The sequence below is a fragment of the Theobroma umbraticum genome, unplaced genomic scaffold (genome assembly GCF_002168275.2).
Source record: "Theobroma umbraticum cultivar Fairchild unplaced genomic scaffold, ASM216827v3 scaffold_86.0, whole genome shotgun sequence".
NCBI classification, from domain to species: Eukaryota; Viridiplantae; Streptophyta; class Magnoliopsida; order Malvales; family Malvaceae; genus Theobroma; species Theobroma umbraticum.
The window spans coordinates 4943097-4969826 of NW_018397263.1; the positions used below are offsets into that span (position 1 = coordinate 4943097).

Sequence of the window (26730 nt, forward strand, 5' to 3'; positions counted from 1 at the left end):
TAGATAACAGGCAAGCATGGGACCATCTGTAGGATGCATCCATTAATACCATAAAATATCGAAACGGCCCACTTATCGATTATATTGATCCATAAATATCATCTTGAATTCTTTGCAAGAATGAAAGAGATTCAAGATCAACCTTTGTCATATAAAGTTTAGTAATGAGCTTTCCCTGTGAACAAGTTTCACAAGTATAATCCTCGGACAACAAAATCGTTTTATCTTTTAAAAGGTGCCTTTTAATATTTTAGATTATCTTACATTTTATCGTAACTCCAAGGTGACCTAAGTGATCATGTTAAAGTCCAAACTCATCAAGATTTACCAGTCTCCAAAACATGATAACGTAAAATTCAACAGCTTTAATAGTGACATAATACAATCTTATAGTTGAAGCTTCCAACTTCTCATGGATGGTTTTTTGACCTATCTTATAAAAGGTGATGCACTTAAATGTCTTATTTTGCTTTTAAATTATCTCAAGATGGTACCCATTACGGCATAAATCTTTGAAGCAAAGTAGATTCCTCTTCAATCTAGTGCTTAGCAATGCATCCTCGATATGCAAGATCGTGCCATTTGGCAAAACAATTGTGGCATTCCTATAGCCATCAATAATCTCAATGGGATTTGATATTGTATGAATATTTGCCTTAGAAATGTCACACTTGACAAAAAGTGCTCGCCACAAAGTATGGTATGTGTCATTGCACTATCAAGCAAACAAACATCTTCCTTTTTTTCGGTGGTTCCGATTTACACTTGTATTGACAACCTTGAGTGTTAAGTATCATAAAAATTTACAAATTAGTCATGGGATTGAAAATTTCAAATAATAAATATGGAATCAATTTCATAATAATTTTATTAAATGACCATATTATTTTTCCTTGGGAATAATCAACCAAAGGTAAGAAAAAGAAAAAATGAAAAAAAATTAAAATCCTCAAATCCTAAGTTTGGGTTGTCCTTCACCATTCTAATACCTTATCTTAGCTATTAAGGTCCTCGAAGAAATTAGAGACTTCCAAGGATGTTCTTGCTTCTATAGGAGTAGGGGCAGTCATCTTAATAGAGGCATTGTTAGCTTTGACGTTGGCCATAGCAGTAGAATTCTCAATAATGTGAGTCTTAACATGCTTGGTCTTATCCTTTAGGGATGCTTAGTATAGATCAGCAAAGTGTTTTGGTGTACAACAAGTATGCGACTAGCGTCCAACCATGCCACAGTGCTGGTAGATACTTTCATCATACTTCTTCATGGGCCTCTTGCCCTTGCCATGATTCAGGCCAAGGTTGGATAGCCTAGGATGGTTAAGTCTTTCGCCACTCGCATGTGGGTTATACCCTTGCCTATGTTCACAGCTCTTAAATCAGCCTATACTTTTACTAGAGTTAGCATTTGCCTTAGGCAATGCTTTCAAGCCAGCAGATTTAAGATCATGGTTCTTGAACAGCAGTTCATTAGTTTGCTTTACAATCAAGAGGATAAAAATCAACTCCGAGTACCTCTTAAATTGACACCGTCAGTATTGCTGTTGCAATACAATATTTGAAGCATGGAATGTGGAAAAGGTTTTCTCTAATAGCTCTGATTCAATGAGCTTAACACTGCATAACTCTAATCGAGAAATAATATCAAATAAGGCTGAGTTGTAGTCGGACACTAATTTGAAGTCTTGCAGCCTAAGACGCTGTTTGTCATATTGTGTCTAAGGGATGATCACTATCTTAGTATAATCATACCTCTTTTTTAACCTCATCCACAGGACCTTAAGACCTCAAACGAATAAATATTGAGTCTTCAAACTCTCATGCAAATGACGACAAATGAAAATTAGTGCATTCACCTTATCTTTGTCATTTGCTTTCTTGTCTATAATAATTACATTATCAAGACCTTGCCTTTGGAGATGCATCTCCACATCAAGGCACTAGGATAGATAATTGCTTCCAATCACTTCCAAGATATGGAACTTGGGCTTTTTCGATATTTTCCATAATTCCATGCATAGAAAAATGGACTCATAAATTAATTATGACAATTACAGGGATTCTTGGTGACCCATCGACGCTTTAAGGGCTAAAGGGATGCTCTAAGTCTGTTGTCTACTTCAGGTCGACTGGACAGTATACAAAATCAAAATCTAATTAGTTGATGAAGAACCAAGAAAATTACCTCTTCTTTTAGTGATCGTGCTGATAACATGTTGTAGAAAAAAATAGATATAGAAAGAAAAGAGAAATATTAAGAGAATGCTCTTTATGCATCACTAAAGCAATGATTGGAATGAAAATAATTGTGATACAGATAAGGGTGGGGTGACCCTTACTGATCAATGGCTATCAAAATCTCTTATTAAGATATTATCTTCTTAATAAATGCCATATTATCACTTAGATAATATCCACATGTAGATGAATTTTAAAATATCTAAAATGTGGATAATACATTTATCATTTAGCAAATTTACTTTAATATAAATTAATCTAATGTTTGTGTGGTATGTCTATATTCAATAATAGTATAATATATTTATGTAAATAATTTAACATCGGACTTCAACAATGCAAAAGTTGCAGTTGTTGGGATTTTTTCAATTGAATCACCAGCTAATCTTAATAATGATGCTAAAGTTGAGTTGAATCTTAGGTTTTCAAAGATATTTTAGAAGTTGTGCACCCCATCTTCTATTTGCTTTAAATGCTGCAAGGCTAAATCTCTTTATTAGGCCTGATATAGGAAAAGGAAATCGAATGAACAATGAAATCAAAGTCTGATGAAAGGCATTTATCAAAATCATATATATGACTATGATACCTATTCCAAAGTTTTTTTTCTTTTATATATTTAAGAATAGATTGTTTCAATTTGGGATAAATTTTGTCACGATTCTTGCAAGATTAATGTTCGACTTCATTTTAGATAGCTATCGTTCTATAATAAATAGGGTTTTATTTTTGAGATAATTTTCTTTTGGACTGTTGTTTTTTCTTCTATAATTGTGGTTTTCACCTCAATAATAAAATAATTTTTTTGTTCATTTTCTTTGTTTTAATCACATAGATTTAAAATCCCACTTGAATGTAAAAGTTCAAAATGATGATGTGAATTCACCATGATACCTCACCATGTATAAACTCTTTTATTTGAGTGGTCTTCCTGAGATTTGGAGCATAACATTTTCCTGGAAAGTAAGTTGGTAGTGTTAGGCAATGTTAATGATGTCGAAATTGAGGAAAAAGGCAATGCCTAATTGAGATTGCATACTGGTATTCTTGAGTCAACTATATTTGTCCACTAAGTTGCACTATCAAAGTGCCTTAAAATGACAAAACCTTGCTTTTCAAAATTTTGAATAATGGACCGACCTGGTGTTTTTTTAGGCCTAACTTTGAAAGACAAGTTAACCTGAACAAGATAGCGTATCTTGTCTTGATTGTGTCCTTGTTAATAAGACACCCCTCCTTGTGTCACAACAATGTTTTGCTTGCATTTCTTCTTTCTAATCCATCAAGTCTTGGTTTGCAGGTATCTTTATTTGATTATCTTTAAATTATAATCAATTAAATTGGATAATTACTTTTTTTTTCCCTTTGACATGGTAAATATAGTTTGTCCATTCTGGTAATGATATCTACTTCCCACCTAAAACGTTAAAGATTGGTTCAAAAGGGGGAAAGGTCAGTCCAAAAACAGTACACTAATTCAAGCAGCGGGCGGGCCTCAATCAGGTCCAATTCTGTAACACGTTCCTGAACTTTGCTTTGGAATCATAGAAATCTTTGATCATGTCCTCTCTCTCTCGCCACTTTCTCCCAATTTGTTAAATACAAAAGTTCAAATCTTGTTAAATAGTACAGAAATATAACAGCAATAGTAACATAAAAAAGAAAAAAAAACAATAGTCCTAGTTAGGAATGATGGGCTAGGTCCTGATAATACTGAGAGATCCAGTTGGAAATGATCTTGACTTCCCTTTCTCGCACCTGTTGAAGCCATTTGGGGTCTTGGCTAGTTGCGAACCTCAAATCGACATGGTGAGCCCCTTTCGGAAACAATGGCCGCAGGCAAATCATGTTAGATTACAAATAATTGGCTCATATTCAACGTTTCTAAATATCATTGATGAAAAATAAAGATTATAATTTTACTTAAAGATTTTTCCTTTTAAATATGTTTCACAAACCTTGTTCAGCAACGATTGCAACTATGGTTTTGGATATATTCTTCAATACCCTGCCCAAAATCATCAAAAGAGCACAAACATTAGCCGATGAGTCCCAGACAGGTTGTTGAAAAATTAACATAGAAATTAAGGGGCGTTACCCTCCGCCACTCCAGGGATCTCTTAACCCATTATAGAAGATAATATTGCTCCCAAACCTCTTCAACACCCTGGAAATATCCTGTCTCCCAACAGGCAAGCTATCAGTAATCAAACGTGGGGAATGCAAAATCAAGTTGCTCATTATTGATTTTGAGGATTTTTGTTAATTATCGAGTAGTGCCCTACGGCCACTAATCTCACTGTTTCTTTTTATTCTAGTTTTAGTATCTAGGAGGAATTGATGTTTGAGATTGCGAAATATATATGATGATACTGACATGGCCACCAAACTCGGCAGTAATCCAGTTGGGTCTAGGATCAACGCCATAGAAACCTTTGCAGACAGCTGCTCTCTGAGAATAGCTCCATTGGGACTCTGGAAATATGCTGTCCTGGTTGTTTCCATCTGTCGGCATTATCATTTCTGTACATGCCTGCATGCGCAGAATTCAGAATTGTGAATTTGTCAAGGCAGCAAGCTTCCTTCTTATATTGCATCTGTTGAATTCATATCCCTCACCCTCTCGGTTGCCTCTTGGTGTTCTCTACTTCTCCTAGTTTGGGGGTGAGCCTCAGCCCAAATGTTTAAGAAGACTGGAAGGCTAGGTATTTTCGGATTCGCCCAACTCCATTTAATGAGCAAGCACTTGGGCAAAGTTGGGTGGATTTGAAAAGTTACCCAATCTTCCATTTTCCTTACTGCTTTAGTTTAAATAACCAGGCTCATGCAGAAACAAGACTTGCAAAGTACCTAAGCGTCTTTATAAATGCAATGATTACTGATAGTGAAATTCAATTCTCTAGACATGTAAAAGAAATGAATTAAAGGGTTCCTCCTAAGTTTGAAAATTTGAAATGGAACTTTACTATGAGAAACATTGCTGAAAACAATGACATAATTATAGTGTTTTTGGCCATGCCAAGGGAATTAAGGAGGGTAGAATCATTAATGGCAAGTATATATATATATATATATAGATGATAGATGATTTGGTCGAAATCTGTGAGGAAAATTGAAATTTACGCTATGAGGCGCCAAAGAGATTACTTATAATAATTGACAATGATTTTGAAGCTTCAACTTTTAGCATGTGAGGCACATGAATTTCTTGGATGCTCTCACATGCGCTCTTGTATACTGTCTAGATTTATTGATTCAAACCCAAGGAATGGAAGTGGTGAAATTATGATGATATTTTTCATTGGAAACATAATCATAAATATTTTAATTATGTCCACTAAAATATTTTGTTTCTACCAAAACATGACTCAATGTTAGGCTCATGATAATGAATACGGTTTTTGACCACAAATTTTAATTTTATGTCTTAGGGTTTCTCTATTCTCTTTGAGTTAAAAAACAAATGTAGTTCTGTATACTCTCTGCCAATTTAACAATATCTTTCCACAATATGGAAAATGAAAAACAGAAAGATTTGGGAAGTTATACTTGAGTTTTGCTTTGTACTATCACAATACTGCCTAACAAATAAACTCAAACTCAAGGATAAACATATGATGAACATCTCTCATTTTATTTATTTCTTTTTATGGAATTGTGAGTGTATTGTATATTGTAATATGCTTATTTAATTTACTTTCTATTTTCATTTTTTAAAATATTAAAATATTAACAAATTATAATAAACTTTAATTTGATTTTTTAATTTTTTTATAATTTATTTAAAAGTAATAATAATTTATAATTAAGACTTTAATATAATTTTTATTTTAATTACATTTTCTCTATTCTTTTTTCTTTTTTTTTTTTTTTGCTCTTTTGCTACTTGGTCATTGGAGCTGTGGCAAACGCAATGAACGTTGATCTCGTGGTCCTCGCTACTAGATTTGGTCACTGGAGGCACGAATCAACCATTACCACCGTCTTTCGATAGCATTGGAGGAAAGTTTAGGAAAAGAGTGAGGCGGATGAGGAAGAGAGGGAAAGAAAAAGAGGAAAATAAAATTTTTTATATTATATAATTGTATTATGTTCTGATATATATATATATATATATATATATATATAAAGGTGATAATTTTATAAAATAGTTAAAGGTATTTTTGCTTAAAGTTTTTTTAGCTCATCTTGACATGCATGAAATTCCTACAATTGAGAGGAGGGTGGAGTAGTTCATGACAACTATTCCGACCTTGGATGATCATTCCATGAACTAATCATCTAAGAGGTAAAAGAATAGACGCATTCCATTCATCCAAACATGTTTTAAAAGTTAAAACTCGAAGGAAAAGAATAGTTGAGAGAAAATGAAAGGGGGAATATTCTGCTACCTGCCAGCTCCACAAGTCGAGGCCATGAGGATCTGGGGAGTAAGCCAGATTGAAACACGTGGCAGTTCCAGTGTGGTTGTAGTAGACGTTAGCTGCACCGTACAACTTGGCAAATGTATCATTCCCAGCCGTCGGATCATCGATTGCCTTGCACATCTGCTCCCAACATCGTCCCAAATAAATACTTCAGATCTTAAAATTATTTGAAGCAAAACTATCATATATCATGCATGTTTCCATATATTTTTACAGCGAAATGAATTAAATATGGTTTAATGTATATAATTCAATCTTGAATTATGAATTTTATTAATGTTTATTAAAAACAATAAAGAAAAAAAAATAGATGAGAGCCAGATCCATATTAATATATATATATATATATATATGCAAACGATTTTAATTAAAAATGAAAAATATATAGTTGAATTAGAAAAAGATAATAAAATGCTGTTTCTTTTTTTTTTTTTTGCTTTGAATAGAAATTAGTGGCTAATGAGCAAAATAAGATTTTCTTAAGGTAGTGGATTAAATGAATCACTCATTTTTAAACGGGGTGTAATTTTGTCACTATATTTTTTAATTTAATTAAAAATTATCAAGAGTTAAAAAATTCCATAGAATGTTTCTTTTATTTCCTGAAGAGATATTTTTTGTGGTGAATTTTTTTACAACTTAATTAAATTAAGAAAGACGATGGTAAAATTACAACATTGAAAATCAATGATAAATTTGATCTGCCATTTTAAATAGAATAATAAACTCTCCAAGTTTTAGAGAACATATTTGAAGTCTGTCTTTAATTATATAACTGAGAATTAATGTGTCTAATATATATATATATATATATATATATATATCTTGATTAAGAGCAGTTTTACCTGTTTGACAGGATAAGCTGGCAAGGGATTTAAAAAGTTAGTAGGAGTTGGGTAATCTGTCATGGCTGTGTAAATAAATGCTGTTGTAAGCCAACTCTCCAAAGCGTCTGCATCAATATAGTTTCTGCAACCAAAGTATGAAGAAAAATGAAATCCGATGCATGTGATGTTGAAATTAATTCAAAGCTTTGGGCTAACTTGTGAGCTTAATTAATTACTTGCATATTCTGAATGATTTTCGAAGTAGCTCAAGTCCCCCAGATCTGCTTCCAGTGTCTTCAATTTGTTCCCATGATCCCTTGATCACCTTGTAACAATTTTCGCTTTCACTCTGATTTTTCACATGAAATACATGTACAAATCTTGAGATTTTAATTAAGCCACTAACCATATAAATATGCAATCAAAATATTCATCAAGTTTTTTCTTTTCATTGAAATAACACAGCAAGAGATGACTCTCTCATTCCATATTATGGTCCCCCATCTATTTTTTTTAACTATTCAAAACAAATTAAAACTGATATAACTCCAAATATATATATATATATATATATAATTTTTAACAAACAAAACACTTGTATGATCGTACATGCAAATATCCATATATGCATACATACATACACACACAAAAGGAAGATCAAGTTATACCAATGTAAAACTAATTAATTTTACACCTTTCTATAAGTTCATTTACAATTAATATTTTAACAAATTGATTGTTAGATTTAATAACTTATTAATATCCTATCATGCACGTAAAGTTTCAAATCATTTTGATATTTCATATAAATTGATAATACTGTGTTTTTCGATATATATTCAACTATTAAAACTTTATTATTAACAAACATATAATTAGGTATTTTCTTAAAATTTTGACATGCATGACCTATATAATCAGAATTTAAAATTTAATTGTTGAATTAATAAAATATTAATCATATAAAAAGATATGAAAATGTGTAAAACTAATCTACTTTTACACTAATGGTGTAAGTAGATTCTACATGTGTGTGTGTATATATATATATATATATATATATATATATATATATATTATAGACTAAATAACTAAATAAGTTTTCAAACTATATCAAGAAAGTCAATTTATGGTCCACATCTTTTTATTACATTTAAATAAATTTTTAAAATTTTTATTTTGAGTCAAATAATCTATTCTCATTAACTGTTGACTAACTTCTGTTAGTCAACGGTATAGTTATTAATTTTTTATGTCAAATCGTCTGTCATATGGCACATTAACGTGACATCTTGATATCTCAATGCCACATGGCAAATAAAGTGATATAAAAAATTGTTAATTCGAAATTGGGTTTTTTCTTTTTCAAATGTCCAAAAATTAATGGTTAGGGATTGAAAACAAAAATTAAAAAAAAAAACTTCAAACTTGTTGCTATTATTTCTTAATGGATTCTCATCTTCTTCATTGAAGCTATCATTCTTAACAAAAAAAAAATCTAATTCAACTTTTCTAGTTAGATTGAAACCGTTTTTGTTTAACTAAAAGTTAGTGTAGAGAAATTTGAGTATATCCAAAAACGATTTTAAGGAGAAAAAGAGTAAAGGTAAGACACATAATATTTATAATAATAAAATTAGCAAAGATACACAATGTTGTTCAACAATAAACAAAAGTTAAATCCTTCTATTCTCTTCCTTCCTCAAAATCTATAAAGCAAATCTGATGTTCTTTTCTTCCATAGCATTTGTAAAAGAAAGTCAAATCATTCTCTTCTCTTCTCTACAATTTGCAAGGGAAATCTGATATTCTTTTCTTCTTTAAAATTTATAAGGAAAATCCAATGATGTTTCCCGATTATCCAAAAACTGATTTTAAGAAGAGGACTAAATTGATTTTTAGAAGAGGACTAAGAATGGCAATCGGGGAGAAGATATTCGGTCTATAAAGTACAATGGGTTGGGGATTGTTGAAGAAAGGAAAGTTTTTTTTTCCTTTGTTAAGAAGGATGGTTTCAACCATGACATAGTAATTAGTATTTTTTTATTTTTTTTTCAAATCTCTAACCAAAATTTTTGGATAGTTGGATGGGTAAAACACAAAAACCCAATGCTTAATCAACTATTTTTTATGTCATGTCATTTACCACGTGACCTTAATGTCATCAAGATGACACGTTAACAATTCACGTGGAAGATGATGTGATATACAAAATTACTGTTTGTACAGTTGATTAATAAAAATTAGTTAATAGTAGTGTGAGGAGTTTATTTAATTTAAAATAAAAATTTAAAAATTTATTTGAATGTAATAAAAATATTAGTGTATGGTTGAATTTTTCAATATAATTCGGGAATTCATTTGCGTATTTAACTTATATTATATAATATTAATAAATTCATTGCATGTGCCTTCTATTCAATTTGAACACGAAAAAATGCAAATCACATACATCATTGTGATTATAATCGTATCACATAGTCAATGCATGTTACTTGAACCTAAACATTATTGCAATATTTTATTTGATTACAAATAAAAAAATATATGTTTTGTTTAAGAGAAATACTATATGATCTGTGGACAGCAGTGAGAGAGTTGAATTATCTGGTATCCTAAAATGTCAGCTTCTCCAAAGGTTTTTTAGCTTGTGGGACCAAAAGAAAACTACAAAGACAATAAAAGAGTTAGAGAAAGAACCCTGAAATCTTGAGTGATGATGTTGTTGAAGCTATACGGGGAAGTTATGTTCTCAAAGTTGAGGATTGGAGCAGAGGAAGCCAAAGCTCCAATGGCGATATGCGGATACTTCAATCTAAACCAAGCTGCCAGCACTACCAACCAGGAGGAAACAATGATTAAATATATTGGGCGGAAACTTTTATACATGATGCTTAGAGACCACGAAAAATCCAAGTAGCAAAAAAATATCAACTAGATTAAGAAAATAGTCATACTTCCTCCATAGGAGCCTCCAAAAACCACCACAGGGGAGTCAACCGCTGTCAAATTCTTCTTCAGATCAATTATCAGAGTGGCGTAATCCGCCAAGGCCTGCGTCGAGGTTAGATATCCAACAGTACTCGCGTTGCTGTAAGCAATGTCTTTGTCACCACCGAAAGGAATGGATTTCCCATAAAAACGATGCTGCAATTCACATTATAATTATATACCCTTTTGTTTGGTCAGCAAGAAATTCCTAAGAATATATCAAGGAAATGAAAAGCAGGGCCTATGTAGTTAAATCACCTCAACGAAAACGAGAAGGGCTTTGAAGTATGGTGCAACGTCGAACATGAATCCGGTGTTTTGAGCAAACCATTCGATGTCTCCTTCATTTCCTGTATAAACAAAGATTGGGGAATTCTTCTTCGGGCCACCCCAATAGGTGTCATTGATTAGATATCTGTGCTGAAACGTTTGATAGCTCTTAGGATTGAAGTTGAAATGGTCTAGTATTTGGGTGAAATACTTCGCTTTGTAAAGCTTAGTACCACGTTTTGTAGCAAGGGAGAGCTGCACTGGTCTAACGACAGAAGAAGGAAATCTTGGAGGCAATTTGGCGTAAGAGACAGTAGAAGACAAAGAAGAGAAGATAGAGAAGCAGAGAAATAAGATCCCAACTGCTATTATCCTCATGCTTCTGAGTTCTGGATTCAATCCTATGCAGGGAAATAGTGGAGAGACAGAGACTAGAGAGGACCTTCAAAAGTCTGAAATTGCAGTGGAATAAGCAAAAGGAGGTGGTTGGGTTGCTGTAGAAATGGTTTAGAAATGAGAATTTAGATAACTTGTTTCTAGAAGTAGAACCATTAACCATACTTAGTTGTAACAAAGGACTGGAAAAAAGGAAGTGATGGGTTGGCAATTATTATCTCCCTCCTATTGTTTTAATTATAAGTTTAGTGACATTTTTAGTCAAATTAATTTAAATTTTATTTTTTTATAAAATCATAAAGGTATAAAGTTTTTTTTTTAAATAAAATTTACAAATTTTGAATATCAAAACTTTCATAACATATATTTTCAAAATTTTAATTCTATATGATTTAATAATCAAATCAAAACCAAGAAAATAGATAAGAGAGAATTCTTTTGTCTTTATCAAAGTTGTTGTCTAGCAATTTCATCCATTAATTTCAACATAATATAGAGAGTTAAATTGACATTTTGACGCCCTCCTAATTTGTATAAAAGCATTAAAAAAATGCTACAATTTTGATGTTAACATGGTAGATCATATGATCCCTAAAAAGAAGAAGAAATAAATGTGACTCATAGATTATCCATTTCGTATATATTTTTTCTGGAGTAGATTTTTCCGAGGTCAATTTTTTACTTATCCTTTTTAGTGATTTGTTGATAAATAAAGATGAACAATTAGATGGTCCAATTCGTCATATTTAAGAATTAAATTTACTCTAAAATTTTTAGAAAAATCAATTAGAATTAATCGAACATGAAGTAGAATTGAACTGATCAAACATCGAATTGGTTTGATCAGTTTCATTCGTCATATATAAGATCAAATGGGTCAAATATTTTAAAAATATTGAGTAGATTGATCAAATATAAAAAAGAATTGAAACAATCAAATATCGAATTGGTTTGATCGGTTCGATTTTGGACTTCATCTATAATTATAAAATATAAAATAAAAATTAATAATGAAAATATATTTTATATAAGTTAAAAATAATATATATCAATTTAGTCTTTTAATCGATTCAGTCTAAAAGTTTTAAAACCGAGAACTCATCAAATAAATCAATTGAACCAAACTTTTTAGAGCAATAGATTCAATGAAACAATTAAACTAAACTATTTTACTTAAATAGTATTTAATTTAATTAGATCATTAGTGCGGTTCAATTTTACTCATCCTTACTGATAAGGATGCGTATGTAACTAACATGATTGAGATTTTGATTGTGTATATATATAATTGTGCATATTCATTTATAATCTAAATAGACTGGTGAATTTTTAAGATGACCCAACATTAAGGCTGGTGTTAGGGATTGCATGGCTGAGACCCTTCTTATAAATGTTCATTGGTACCATGAAAAGTGTATATATATCATGTATAAAGAGGGATAGCATCTCCGGCGGGGGACCTACATCTAAGTCTTAAGGTCTGCTAATTATTGCCTTTCAGTCTCATCCCTGTGTTTTTCGGTACTAAGCAGTCCAAAAATGATGAGGATTGGTGGGATCAGTATGCCAGCAGAATTAGCTAATAATGTCTCTGGCCTAATCTGTGCATAATGTCATTTCTTCAGCCAATTGAGGGATCACTTTCAAGGTTCAACCATTTCATAATTTCTGAAATGAACAAAATGACAAGAAAAACAAGATGCTGTACAACTAGTTTTAACACATTGCTGGGGCTGTTTATAATAATAAAGTCCTGGGCTTAAAGAATATATAACAAATCAAATCATGATCAAAGACCCATTATTCATTAATGCAATATTCCATAACATGCCCCAATCCAACCATCCGAGTAAAAGTGTTGTTTAGTCTCTTCAGGTTTCGCTTAGAGCAAATGGGCCTAAACGTGATTAGAGTAATCAATGTAACAAATTACCTCCATTATCCATGTATACCCCATCATGGTAAAAGAAATTTATACAAGGCATTACGTGAACGAACCAATGTCCTAGTCGAATTAGATTTATCCTCTTAGTAGTGACTCGTCGTGTCATGAGGATATCTAATTACCTTAGGGCTGGCTAATTTATTGTAACTAAATTTAAAAATAAAAAATGTTAAAAGATTTAAATTCTCAACTTAGTTTTTTTATCATATTATTTCAAACCAAAGCATAATTAGACATTTTTCTAAAGTAAGAGAGGAATTACCTCTAGTTGATCAAAACACCATCCAAAAGTTATGGTTTCTTGCACCTTTTCCAACGATTACAAGCATTCTTCCATTCTCTTTTGAAATGACTTGTGTTTGGGCAGTGCATAGAACAAAAGACAACAGCCAACGCCTCTCTAGTCAACAACCCAGTGTTAAGATTTCAGAGAAGGCCATCTACTGTCAATAGCCAGACAGCCCAAGGAAGCAGGTTGGCCATAGCTGAGTCACAACCCAATTCCTAACTTCATTTACACTTTTTCTGATGACTTTCATTTGCTCTTTGATGTCCGCAAAAATAGGATTCTCCAACCAAGGGCCTCCGCTCTTTCCTTGGATTGCATTATAAACCTCTTCAACATCAGTTTCCATAACAAGCTTCTAGAATCCTCCCTTTTTAGCCAAAATCAGAGCCTTTCAGATCAACTTCGCTCTGAGAGAGAGAGAATTGTCTTTCCTTTCACACAAATTAGTTGATCATTACTGTCCCTACCCACCACTCCGATGGTTGCGAAACTCGCCTCAAGGTTAAAAGCATCGTCGCAGTAGAGCTTAATTTCTCCCTCTGGCAGATAACACTCCTTCAAAGCTTCCTGTTTTTGCAGAGAGGGGATTAAGTCCAAGCACCTAGAGCCCCTACACCCATAGAACTCCTCTGCTGCTGTCATAGCTTTAATAACAGTAGCCAGTGGATATGGGAGAGTTTTCCGAATGAAGAAATTATTCCTAGCTTTCCAGATTTCCTATCAGAGATAAACTATAGTAGATTTAAGTCTTTCTTGGCTCCCTTCATAATAGATATTACTTGCAACAACCGCACAACCATGCACCCAAAAGTAGAGAGACTCTGCTTATTAACTTCATATCTCAAGCTATTACCAAACCATACAAGGACCACTCAGTGACAGGGTAAGCGGGTGTGCTTTGCTATCTCTAATAGATTGTGGCAGATAGGGCACAGAGGATCTTTAGCAACCTCTCTTCTAGACAAACTTATTGTAACCATGCAAGGTCCACTTAGTCTTGATGGAATCGACCTAGTGCAAACCTTCCATGGAAGGCCTTCACTTCGGGCATAGCTTTGACATCCCAAAATAGATGTCCACAATTCTTTGTCTTGATGGTTGGAATAGTTGGCCCTGCTTTGTTGTAAATTGGGTTTAGATGCTTTCGCTGCTGCATATCTTGATTTAGCAGAATAAACATCTTCCTTGTCATAGCTCCATATCAGCTTGTCTGCCCTGTTGATTTCATTGAATCTTACCTTTTCAATTTCCTCGGCCTTCGTTTTGGAGATGACATCCTTAATTTTATAGAGATGTCACCAATTAATCTCCTGGTCAGTGGCCAATTAATTCAAAGACTTTTAAGGGTTAGATCTTCCTCTCGTCCAGGTTCCTAATTCAATTACTGCTTAGGTAGATCAAGAAATCTATTTTGTGCACCATATATCAATTTTCTTTACCCCCTTGAATTTAAGCGAAAAGTCCTTTATGCAGGAGGTCTCTTCCTTAAGCAAGCACTCCATGCCCATGTATTGAAGTTGAGACTTGCAGTGAAGACCATGGCAGCTCACATGTACGTGCAAGTTCCTTGTTATTCTGGTTACGTATTGAATCATCAGCTTGCATGTTGTGTCCTGTCAGAGCATGCAGCCAAGGCATGCAAGGATATGATGTCTGCCTTCTGTATTGGGTTAGTGTAATGTAGAAGGGAAATGATGTTTAGCAAGTGTTATATTCTCATATTAGTTGTAATTAAAATTGAGAAATGTTAATGCAATTTGCAGCTTTCTCTTAAAAAATTTTCAGTTTCAGTTCTTAGATTTTTTGGCATTTTCAGTTCTCATTAATGCCATTATGTGTTGCAGCAATTCTCTATTAAAGAGACCATATTAATAAACCTAATCACTACCAATCTCCACTTATAAACATCAACTAATTAATTAAAGAATTGATAAATAAATGCAAAAGGATTCGATTCATATAATGCTTGTTTTTCTTAAATTATAGCATATATTTATTGTTAACATATTAAAGTATCTAATGAGTTACACACATTGAGAATGTTCTTTGAGAATGTAAAAGGGATTAGTTAAGTTAGACTTAATTGAATGAAGTTAGGAATTTTAATTGACTTAATTGAAACTTTTAACTAATTAAAAGGTAATTTTAAAAAGAGACGCAAGGGGTTGTGCGCATCCTACTAGGATTGGGAAAGTCTTGGTGATTCTTCTTCCTACTAATTGAGGTTGAGGCAATTATTGACCAAGACCTTACATGTCCACAAAGAAGAACAAACCTTGCAAGTCGAATTACCAAGCTTAGAGAATGAGTTCTCTTGTCGTCCATTGGTATTCTTGTGGGTCTTGGTGGTGCTTTGAGTTCTTATGGTGAAAAAAACGACCTAGTTGTCTCTCTCCTGGTTAGAGCTTGGTTTTGCAAGCATAATTAATCCCAATCTTGATTGAAGCTGTTCTTTAGTTAACTCAACTTGGTGCATTAGGACATTATTGAGGTCAAAATCGTCGCGACTCCAACAATTAGAGTTGTAATGCTCTTTTATATTGTAATTAGGGTTAATCCATACCAAATAACTAATTAAAGTATAATTTTACTGAAGGAAAAAAATTAAAGTTTCTGTACATTTATAATTTGATTGCATATTTTTCCCCAACAATATCCATACTCGACCCACCATTGAGTACATATAGTGTGTGATTACTGATAAATCATCTTTCTCACACCTAACATAAGTATTTTCTTTTATTTTTTTTTTTTAAAAGGGGGTTGCCCTCCACTAAGTCCAGTAACATGAATGCATGATGAAAAGCATGGACCTTTTTGTTCAAGGTGCACAAAGTTATAAACCACCAATCCTCTCATCCCCTTTTCCTTTGTGTGATTGGGAAAATTGGATTATACTTCAGTTTAGGCTTTATCTTCTTTGTTTTTCCCTATTTTATGACAACTCAAAAGATACAACAAACTCGGAGGATCATAATCATTTTGGTCAGTAAGAAATCACACAAACTGAGTTTACGGAAATAGAAATACGTTTTTATTCAGCCCAAAATATGAAGAATTTGCTTGTCCTAAGCCCAAACTCATATCCGAATTTTCGCTAATATTTGAAATTGCGGCTCATCTATACTCCCACCCACGTCATCTCACGATGACCCGAGGTCAAACCAACACAAAATCTTCCATCCCAATCATAGTTCGCCACGTACGTTTTGAAATTTATTTTGACCGTACGAGATCTCTCCTTTCTCTTTCTCGATTCAGCCCCTCTGTACAGTCTGTATTCATCAGGAATACTTGACACTTCCTCTTCCTAGTGCTGCGAAAGCCATCCCGAAAAGGTCTCTCTTTTTTCTTCTAGGGTTTGCTTCTGAATCTGAAATCTCAATCTTTCCCTTTTATTTCTCTCTCTCTCTCTCTCTCTCTCTCGTTGTACCTTTTGTTTCTCAGCTTCCAAACAGTTCCAGGTACAACTCTGGAGCGAGCCATGAACCTGACGGTAAGTTCCAGGAACACGAAATCTTCTTCCAGTCAAGTAATTTTCCTTCGTTTTCAATGCAGTAAAACAAAAAAAAAAAAGGTCTTTTCTTTTTTTTATTCGCCCTCAATTTTCAACATTTTGATTTGTTTCTCCCTCGTCTGAATAGCAAACAGACAACGTCACAGTCGAATCTGTCTTTTTCATAGCTTTAGTTTCATCTGTCATTTTAATTTCCTTTCTTATTCCTGCGTTTTCTTAGCCGCCAAACACATGTTTATGAGATCTGGAACTAACACATTAAATTTATAAATAACTCATAGAAAAAAAAATAGGAGAGTCCAGTTTTGGAAAAAGGTTTGAATTTCTTTCTTCTTTTTGACATTATGGTTCTAATCTTCATTGTTTTGTTGACAGGCTTGTAAGATCTAATAACCAAAATTAAGACTGAAAAAGAAGGGCCGAGCTAACTCAGCGAGTCAAAGAAAAAGGTGATGATGCCGATGCAAAACCTGGACAACATTGACATGGAAAGTTTTCTCCCTGGCAAAATCAGGAAACGAGGGTGTTCATCTTCAGCTTCCTCGTCATCATCCGTAATCCAAAACTACAGATTCAAGAGAGCTATTTTAGTTGGTAGCAAAAGGGGTGGATCCAGTACGCCCGTGCCCACGTGGAAGCTGATGATGAGATCACCATCAACGGTGTCAATGTTGAGAGCTACGAGTCTCCCAAGTATGCCGGATCACAAAGTGGGAGTAAAGTGAAAGGGCAAGGGCAGGGCAGCAGCAGCCGATTTCGGCGAGGAAGCTGGCGGCGACGCTGTGGGAAATGAATGAGATACCGTCACCGAGAAGAAAGGAAGGCAATGACGAGAGGAGGAGGAGGAAAGAAGGGAGAGAAAGGGGGGTGGCTAGGTCGGTTCATTCTGGTTCTTTGCCTCCTCACTTGTCTGATCCTTCTCATAGCCCTGTTTCTGAGGTGGGATTTTCTTCTTTTAATTTCTTTGAAAAGAAGAATTGTTTTTTAATTGTTTTTTCTTGTTAGTTTTTGGTATGGGAAGGGAAATATTAAGAAACAATGTCATTATCAGGAAAGTGGCCGTTCTCAGGGGATGTTTTTATTGTAATATTATGGTTTATTGTTTTTAATGAATGAGCATATAGTTGGGAATGTTTGGTTAAAAGGGTGCTTGCTTTTGTTGTCTATTCTAGATTTGATCAGTTGAAACTAATCCATTGAATTTTGTCACTTGTGAGTATTGTTTGCAATTTTTATTTATCTTTTAAAAGACTCATAAAATCTCTACGTGCATCGTCTTCTTGGAAAAGCACTAAAAACTCTGCTCTAGGTGAAAAGTGCTTTTAGATCAGAAACTTATATAACTAAAACTAGTTTGGGATATGCTCATCGAAACAGTGAATTTCTATGAAATATTAGGTTAATGGCAATGCTGGATCAAACCAGTTTAAGTATTATTTTTAAATGATAAATTTCTCAATGAGCGAATGGTGTTTAGATTGTAATTTTAGATTATGATTTCAGTCAGAATTTCCTGTGGGTTATTAGGTTGTATGTAATTTTATTTCAATTCTTTGATATTAGACTTGTTGATTTATTGCCTAGTTGCTTTCTGAATGAAGCAGTTTTGAGATGAGAAAGAAATTCTCAATCAAAAAAGTCATCACTTGGTTAGTGGGATTTTGGGGAGGATGAACTAGATGTGATCTTATATTTTAGAATTTTGTGTAAGGTGAGGTTTTTGGGACATAATATTGGAATATTGTTGTTGGGGTTTTCTGAAACAAGTAACAGTTGAGGTAGGCTTACTTAAATGGGTACTCTTGTGGTCTATTTTGAGACTTGCTTAGTTGATAACTAAAGTTGAATTGTATTTTCTTAGAACCCTAAAACCAATCAGATTCAGTAGCTTGATGGTATTGGGCCTAGTTTGATTTTGAAATTGATTGGAGCTAAATCTTTTACACTATGAATCTCAATTTGTGTAATTTGCAACTGTTGGTTTATGTGTGAATTGCTATGGATCAGAGTACATGGAACTCGATTTTAACTTGATCATAAACTGCCTATAAAGTGATCAAGGAGTGGAATTTGTGTTTTGAGCATTCAACTGAAAAGCCTCAAATACATGCAGCGAAATTTTACTATTTTTTCATTGTCAGTAGGTTATTGATAAATTAATCTATTGATTTTGCACATTATACCTCTTGCTTGGATAAATGATTACCATGTTATATTTATTCTTCTTCAGAGAATGGATCGATCTGGAACAGGTAGCCGCCAGAGAAGAGCGTCATCTGTTTCCCACAAGCTAAGGCTTACAGACCATAATGTTGGGGTACTGGATTCTATTAGCAATGCCAGCTTAATGGAGGTATTCCTTATGATTCGTGGAAAGGATCAAATTGGTTTTCTTTCCCAAGCTGTTCTTAAATTTTGTTAGTGTTAAATACAAGATAAAAGTGAAATCTTTTAGTATATGTTGAATATTTTATGCATGCTTTGAGTGTTTTAATCTTCTTGAGCTTGTCATTATTTCAGGTCAGAATTTGTAACTTTTGTTGGGCCTCTCTCTCTCTCTTTCTTTCTCTCGTATTGTTAAACAATCCACAATATAACATTTTTTTGTATCAAATTCTGAGGTCAAAGTTTCAAATATCTGAAATCTCGAAACCTTTGAGAACTTTTACAGTGTGCAAAGCTGCATGGCACTTGAGTATTTGGTGAAATGTGAAAGATTTTAACAAACTTTCTTTTATGATGCAGATTGAAACTAAATCTCTTGCCCAGACTCCCACAGGATCCACGGTTGGAGTTAAGACTCGTTTGAAGGATGTTAGTAATGCCTTGACAACATCCAAAGAGCTATTAAAAATTATCCACCGCATGTGGGGTCATGAAGATCGTCCTTCATCAAGCATGTCCCTTATTTCAGCCTTACATGCTGAGTTAGAAAGGGCTCGTCTGCAAGTCAATCAACTTATCCAAGAGCAGCGCTCAGACCAACATGACATCAACTATTTGATGAAGTGCTTTGCTGAAGAAAAGGCAGCATGGAAAAGCAAGGAGCAGAAAGCTGTTAAGGCTGCTATTGAGTCCATTGCTGGTGAGCTTGAAGTGGAGAGAAAGCTGAGGAAACGTTTTGAAGGCTTAAACAAGAAGCTTGGGAAAGAACTAGCTGAGACAAAGACATCTCTTCTGAAATCAGTGAAAGAGCTTGAAAGTGAGAAGAGGACAAGGGTGGTGATTGAGCAAGTATGTGATGAACTAGCCAGGGATATCAGTGAAGATAAAGCTGAAAAGGAAGAGCTGAAGCGAGAGTCTGTAAAGGTTCGTGAAGAGGTTGAAAAGGAAAGGGAGATGATGCAGTTAGCTGATGTGTTGCGTGAACAGAGAGTTCAAATGAAACTCTCAGAGGCCAAATATCACCTTGAGGAGAAAAATGCAGCTGTTGATAAACTGAGAAGTCAACTTGAAACTTTTTTAGGTACAAAAAGAGTTAAAGAAAAAGGTCGTGTTTCTCTAAATGAACAAAATACTGACTGTGAGGAGATTGCTGCCTATCTAAACAGAGCCCATTTTGGTCCTCATCCTAGTGAGGAAAATGAAGAGGATGGAGAAGTTGAAGATGTGGTAGAATGTGAAGAAGACTCAGCTGAAAGTGATCTTCACTCCATTGAATTAAATATGGACAACAACAACAAGAACTACAAGTGGGCTTATGCTCCTGGTGCCACTCGTGATTCAAGAGATCCTCTAATAAATGAAGAAGACATCACAGGTAGAAAATCTACCTCCACCAGATTGCCAAGGAAAAGTACTTCTCTACAAAGGAGCATATCAGATGGAGTTGATTGGGGCATCCAAAATGAAAGGCTTCAAAATTCAGGTGATGATTTAGAGTGGGGTAGATTTGCTGAACTGGAGAAGCAAGTAGAATCGAAAGGTTATGGAGATGAAATGCATGGATATAAAGCAGTGAAGGGTCTTAGGGAACATCTTTTATCTGGTTCTAGAACAGGCAGAGTTTATGCTAGTCCAACACGCGCGTCAAGAGATGTTGGCAATGTAGTTCAAGACAGGCCACCTTTGGTGCCTGGTAGTGTTTTGAAGTCAAGGCTGGCAGAATCCAGGGGTGAAGCCCATAATGCTAGAAAATCAAGATGGTGAGAAATACGATTTTGTTGAGTATGCTTCGATCTCTACTTCTAGCTCCGCTCGACTAGCAAAAGTTAACTCTGGATGTGGAAGTTGTTTTAGGTCAAGCTTGTTAGATGCCTGCTACAGGAAGATTTGGATGGAGATGAGTTTCTTTCTTTGTTGCTTAGTGCTTTGTGTGATGTCTGTAGAGGTGCTCAAATTGCAACGATCGCTGCTTGATATGCACCAGTATCTGGACCATACGTAGGATTGAGCATCTTTGTAGAGCTTTTCCCTTTCTTTTTAAGGAAGCTGTGCTAATTGATCTAAATTTACTTTGTACAAAACCTTCTAGTATAACACAAATGTAAACTATGCTAGAAGTGTTCAAAATTTGCTTGCCCTATGTGCTTTTCCTCGTGTTTTAGTTTATCAGTTATCCCTTGTGTCATTTAAGTACATGAATGATCTGATAATTAGCCGAGGCCGTGGGAACTTGGAATTGTCTCTCTTGATATTGAATCTTGACTACATACAAATCTAACCCCTCAAACACACCAACAATACAGTTAAAGCTCACGATTCATGTATTTTCCCTTCTTTTGACTACCAATCTGGTATGTTTTATGGTTTTAATTTTTCTTAAATACTACCAAAATATTGAACCAAAAATGATTTACAAATAAAGATGTATAGATCTCTCCGACCACCTCACACTACAAAGTAAAAACAAATATGTGATGCAATCAGCTTAAAGCACAAAGTTGCACCTGTAAGTGTAAAACAGGCTACGTGGCGCGGTGCCACGATCCAATTTGACATGGTTAGTGATTTAAGTTTAGTGTTTTGGTCTTAGAAGGATTTATGAATTTTACATCTATCATATATTAATTTGAGATCGAGTATTTAAATGTTCATATCATTTTTAACTTATAAGGAAATAAAATTATGAGAAACAGTAAAATTAAAACGAATAATATTTTATAAATTGACGTGGACGGTAATAGTTAGCGTGATTTATATGTTTGTGGCGTGCTAGGTTAGGGGTTTCAAGCCCATTTACTGCACATTAAATGCCATCGCACAAACACATGCTCAATGGACCTCAGTTATATTTCATGTTATTTTTATAGTACAAGGAAAAATAAGTTGTTGTTGGTATTATATTAATAATTAATAGAAATAGAATTGTAACATATATATCTACATATGAAATATTCAGATAATTGATGGATGAAACTAGGATATATTTATTTTGGTTCGCCACTTTTTAGAAAAAGGAAACTTTTCTTGAAATTTAAACTATTAATAGAAGGGTAATAAAGCCATCACCTAACAAATTACTTATTTTTTGCTTAATTTTCAAAAGAATTCTCAAGAGAATTGATAGTGTTGTGTTTTAAAATTTTAGCGTATTCTTCCTTTTTTTTAAAAAAAAAAAATTTAGAGATGAATTATTTGTAAATTTCAAAAATTTTCCTTAGAGATTCTTTTACCCTCTCATGAAAGTATCATATTGAATCACATAAATTATGTGTCTGTTCTGTTTATTATATTTTTAACTGTTAATGACTTCAAAATTTAAAAAATAATCAACAGAGAAAAAGGTGTTGAACAAAAATTTTTTGAAAACTAATAATGGATTGTACTTAACCCACCTTATAAGAGAAGTCGTGCTGTGCATGGCATTATGGGTCATATGTCACGTTGGAAAATGCCCTTAATCTTTAGGACAATACCTATATATGTCTTCACTGTATCAGCACCATTAAAATATAAAATAAATTATGTGGAATACAAGTTCGCTTAATTTGATATTGTATCGTATTGAAATTGTTACACTCGCATCACCTGACTCGTTAAATAACGTGGGCTGGACCGATCCGGTCTATTAACACATGGGCTGATCATTTCAACACGTTCTGACCCGGTCCATCTCTCCATACAATTCTCGGAAAGGAAAGGAAAGGAAAGGCATGCGAGAAAATCCTGTTCCCTCTCATGCCAATTCCCCTCCCTCACTTCCTCAACGCTCTCCCTTCCCTCCCAACCCTTCTCCGGTCCTGCAAAACCCAAAACCAGCTCCACCAAATCCACGCCCACATAATAAAAAAAGGCCTTCAACAAGACCATTTTCTCATAACCCTTTTCCTTTCCCTTTCCACTTCCCTCTCTTACTCCACCTCCGTTTTCAATTACCTTTTTCATCCCAGCACTTGCGTTTGGAACTCTCTCCTCAAAGGCTACTCTCGAAATTCCTCCTTTCTTCAAACTCTCTCTCTTTTTATCCGTATGAAGAGAGATGGTGGGCTTCCTGATAAATACACTTACTCTTTGGTGATCAAAGGTTGTTCGTGTCAGTTCAAGGCATGGGAAGGGAAAATGCTTCATGGGTTAGCTTTAAAAGGTGGAGTTAAAGAAGATGTTTTTGTTGGGACAAGTTTGGTTGACTTCTATGGGAAGATTAAGGAAATTTTCAATGCCAGGAAAGTGTTTGATGAAATGTCGGAAAGGAATGTCGTGTCTTGGACAGCTTTGGTTGCTGGGTGTATAAATGTTGGTGATTTTGTGGAAGCTAAGAGAGTGTTTGATTTGATGCCGGAGAGGAATGTGGCTACGTGGAATGCTTTGATTGGTGGGGTGGTGAGAACAGGGGATTTGACGAATGCTAGGAAAGTGTTTGATGAGATGCCTGAAAGGAATGTGGTTTCTTATACGACGATGATTGATGGGTATGCCAAAGCAGGGGATATGGCATCTGCGAGGTTTTTGTTTGAGCAGGCTCCGGAGAGAGATATCGTTGCTTGGTCGGCATTGATATCAGGATATGAACAAAATGGTCAACCTAATGAAGCTGTGAAGATTTTCATTAGAATGGGGCAAATAAATGTTAAACCGGATGAATTTATATTGGTGAGCTTGATGTCGGCCTGTTCTCAGGTGGGTAGTTTGGAATTGGCGAAGTGGGTAGATTGTTATTTAAGCCGGAGTGAAATTGATATTAGGCAAGCATATGTTATGACTGCTCTTATAGATATGAATGCAAAGTGTGGGAACATGGATAGAGCAGCGAAGTTGTTTGAGGAGATCCCTAAACGGGATGTAATTCAATATTGCTCTGTGATACAAGGATTGGCTATTCATGGCCAAGAGGCTCAGGCTGTTGAGCTTTTCAATAGAATGATCAGTGAAGGGCTGATTCCAGACGAAATTGCCTTCACTATTATTCTGAATGCTTGTAGCTCTGCTGGGCTTGTTGAGGAAGGTTGGCATTATTTTGAAACCATGAAAAATGAGTACTCTGTAGTTCCTACACCGGATCATTATGCTTGCATGGTTGATCTTTTAAGTCGGAAAGGACGGCTAAAAGCAGCCTATGAGCTTATAAAATCTATGCCTGTGGAGCCTCATGCTGGTGCCTGGGGTGCACTTCTTGGGGCCTGTAAGTTGCATTGTGATGTTGAGTTAGGGGAGATGGTTGCTGCTAGGCTCTTTGACCTTGAGCCTCTAAATGCTGGTAATTATGTGCTGTTGTCCAACATTTATGCTGCTGCAGAGCAGTGGTTGAATGTTTCTCTTGTGAGGAATAAAATGAAGGAGCGAGGAGTCAGAAAAATACCTGGTTGCAGTTGGATTTATTTCAATATGTGAGTATTTTAGTGTCCAATGTGGCTGCATTATCTTCAAATTGTGGGCAGTGAGATTTTTCCTCTACTTTGGATGCAGACCTGCTAAAGTCGAAATGTAACTTTGATTTCTTAGTGCACTGAGGAAACAAAGCTGTTGGCCGGCCCCTCTGTTCCTAGTCAACTACAAATTGTCCTGCAATTTGACCCAGCCTAACAGCATTTTAATTGCAGCATAGAGTTTGAAGGAATTTATACTCTCCCCCTTTCAAAGAAATGACCAAAGAATTTGGAAATTACATTTGAACTAAAGGGTTTGATTTTGTATGTTCCATCATTAAAGGGTTCATTCATTCAATCGAGACTCTCATGGGTGGTGCTGGCAGCAAGTACTAAATGTGGTCTTGGCAAAGTGCAGCTACAAATTCAGTAAGGCCCCGGTACAGAGTCTCAAGTCTTTTCCACTCCCTCAATGGAAGATGCATAAATCTGAAATAGAAAGAACTTTGTTATTCCATAAGTTGTCACTTTCAATGGCCTGTTCTTGCTCTCTGAACTTTCCAATTGGCTTTATATACTACCATGCTACTTGCAAGATACCTGTGGCTGCAATATGAGGATTTTTACCATACCCAGTTCCATCGTCTATCAGATTTTTGAAGTGGATGATATATGCAAGTATTAAGACAGTGACGATATGCAATCCACTAAGATAAAGGAAAGGTTGCCGGCTTTAGCAGCACTTAATTTTGTAGGGATGCACAGTGCTGAGGGTACGAAGCCGATTATGAAATTATGGTGTACAGAGCTTCATTTTGATTCATTACTGGCTAGTTTTTCTTGGAGAGGAGGGTTTTCCCATAAGTCCTTGTGGCATGCCTCTGTTTGAATCAGCTCATATTTGAATAGTTTCCTTTCAACTTTTGAATGCTGTATTACCTTCTTTCTTTCTTTCTTTTTTCCTTCCTATTTTGGCTAATCACTTCTGGAATTGCACCACACTCTTGCTAGTAGATTTGAATATCTATAGTTTGTAGAAAGCTGAGCTAGTTTCTTCTACACAAAAATTTCTCATTTATAATTTGAAACTCAATGCTTGCAAGTTCCCAAAAGTTACACAAATCATTTAAGAATTTGCATCACATGATTACAGGACCAGGGGCCTATGGATTGTAGGAACTTTCGGGATAGTTAGGTAAACACGAGCACACGAGTTAGGTGGCGTCATTAGGGAGTCAATGAGTGATGGGGGACGAATGCAAGAGCGAGCTAAAGAAGAGTTGAAAGAAATGGCACTGGGAGCTGTGACTAACGGTGGAGGCTCTGCCAAGGACTTAGTTAGGCTTGTTAAAGAATTGCGTAATGTCCAAGTGAGATGAATACTTTTGAATATAAGTTTCTTGAAAATTTTACTTGTAAACTTTGTATTATTTATTTAATAACACTAATTATATTTTGGTTAAAATTTTTTTATCTTAAAATATAAAATGTTTATGGAAATAATTTTTTAGATAATTTTAATTATTTTTAGTTAAGAGAAGAGATTTTGGAACAAAAATGCCTTTAATAAGATATCTTCATTGACGCACACCCTTATACACGCGCATAAAGAGGGAAATAAATCTACACGGAATCTGTTTCCTTTAATTTTGTGCAAAACATCTATTTTTTTTTTTTCGAGAAGCTTATGCAAAACAAAATCTTGTTGCAAGAGATGATTTTTCATATATTTCGGACATCGCGTTTCCGATAGTACAAGAAGGGTAATATTAAATCGAACGAGGAATTGATTGTGATAAATCCAAAGCTTCAAAAATGATGTGAAACTAAAAATCTCTGATACGGTGGTGAATCAAAAAGAGGAAGATGTGAATCCAAAGCACGAACTAGTTGTGCTACAATATGCCATATGTGATACGGTAAGGTTTAGAGTATGTGAAATGCCACGGTGGGAATGTATGACATGGCATGGTGGGATTGTGTGACACGTCATGGTGAGAATATGTGACAAAACATGGTTTAGAGTTTATGACATGCTATTGAGGGAATATGTGACACGGAAAGATGAGAATATATAACATGACTTAG

General features: G+C 34.6%; 3 protein-coding genes across 4 annotated transcripts; 2 read left to right on the plus strand and 1 right to left on the minus strand.

Annotated features, from left to right (window-relative positions):
* Window positions 1-3752: 3752 nt before the first annotated feature.
* Window positions 3753-11262, minus strand: LOC110420474 (uncharacterized). Its single transcript, XM_021433796.1, has 10 exons — window positions 10739-11262; window positions 10447-10636; window positions 10190-10323; window positions 7726-7838; window positions 7508-7631; window positions 6627-6782; window positions 4613-4768; window positions 4334-4413; window positions 4194-4243; window positions 3753-4052 (listed from the first exon to the last, which is right to left on the minus strand). Exons 1-10 carry the CDS (start codon window positions 11126-11128, stop codon window positions 3919-3921), a joined length of 1527 nt encoding a protein of 508 aa, XP_021289471.1. The 5' UTR covers window positions 11129-11262; the 3' UTR covers window positions 3753-3918.
* A 5384-nt stretch (window positions 11263-16646) lies between these two features.
* Window positions 16647-21500, plus strand: LOC110420831 (golgin family A protein). Of its 2 annotated transcripts, XM_089784329.1 has the most exons (5): window positions 16647-16876; window positions 17273-17607; window positions 17642-17836; window positions 19128-19250; window positions 19643-21500. In XM_089784329.1, exons 2-5 carry the CDS (start codon window positions 17350-17352, stop codon window positions 21044-21046), a joined length of 1980 nt encoding a protein of 659 aa, XP_089640455.1. In that variant the 5' UTR covers window positions 16647-16876; window positions 17273-17349; the 3' UTR covers window positions 21047-21500. The 2 variants fall into 2 exon arrangements, with proteins under 2 accessions (XP_089640455.1, XP_089640454.1); XM_089784328.1 differs by lacking the exon at window positions 16647-16876 and having other exon boundaries at window positions 17546-17836.
* Window positions 21501-22975: 1475 nt separating this feature from the next.
* LOC110420258 (Pentatricopeptide repeat (PPR-like) superfamily protein) lies at window positions 22976-26033 on the plus strand. The gene is made up of 2 exons (XM_021433508.2): window positions 22976-25574; window positions 25796-26033. The coding sequence occupies exon 1, from the start codon at window positions 23018-23020 to the stop codon at window positions 24665-24667; it is 1650 nt and encodes a 549-aa protein (XP_021289183.1). The 5' UTR covers window positions 22976-23017; the 3' UTR covers window positions 24668-25574; window positions 25796-26033.
* The last annotated feature ends 697 nt before the right edge of the window (window positions 26034-26730 follow it).

What these genes read in the sequence shown, in the direction of transcription:
- LOC110420474 (XM_021433796.1), bottom strand. Translation starts at nt 11,128, where the DNA reads ATGAGGATAATAGCAGTTGGGATCTTATTTCTCTGCTTCTCTATCTTC. An exon ending in CAGCTTATCCTGTCAAACAG is followed by an intron (nt 6,783 to 7,507) that starts GTAAAACTGCTC and finishes TGTTGGGAGCAG; the next exon opens with ATGTGCAAGGCAATCGATGA. An exon ending in TGCAATCGTTGCTGAACAAG is followed by an intron (nt 4,053 to 4,193) that starts GTTTGTGAAACA and finishes TGTTTCCGAAAG; the next exon opens with GGGCTCACCATGTCGATTTG.
- LOC110420831 (XM_089784329.1), top strand. Translation starts at nt 17,350, where the DNA reads ATGATGCCGATGCAAAACCTGGACAACATTGACATGGAAAGTTTTCTC. An exon ending in CAAGTATGCCGGATCACAAA is followed by an intron (nt 17,608 to 17,641) that starts GTGGGAGTAAAG and finishes AGGGCAGGGCAG; the next exon opens with CAGCAGCCGATTTCGGCGAG. An exon ending in CTCATAGCCCTGTTTCTGAG is followed by an intron (nt 17,837 to 19,127) that starts GTGGGATTTTCT and finishes ATTCTTCTTCAG; the next exon opens with AGAATGGATCGATCTGGAAC.
- LOC110420258 (XM_021433508.2), top strand. Translation starts at nt 23,018, where the DNA reads ATGCCAATTCCCCTCCCTCACTTCCTCAACGCTCTCCCTTCCCTCCCA.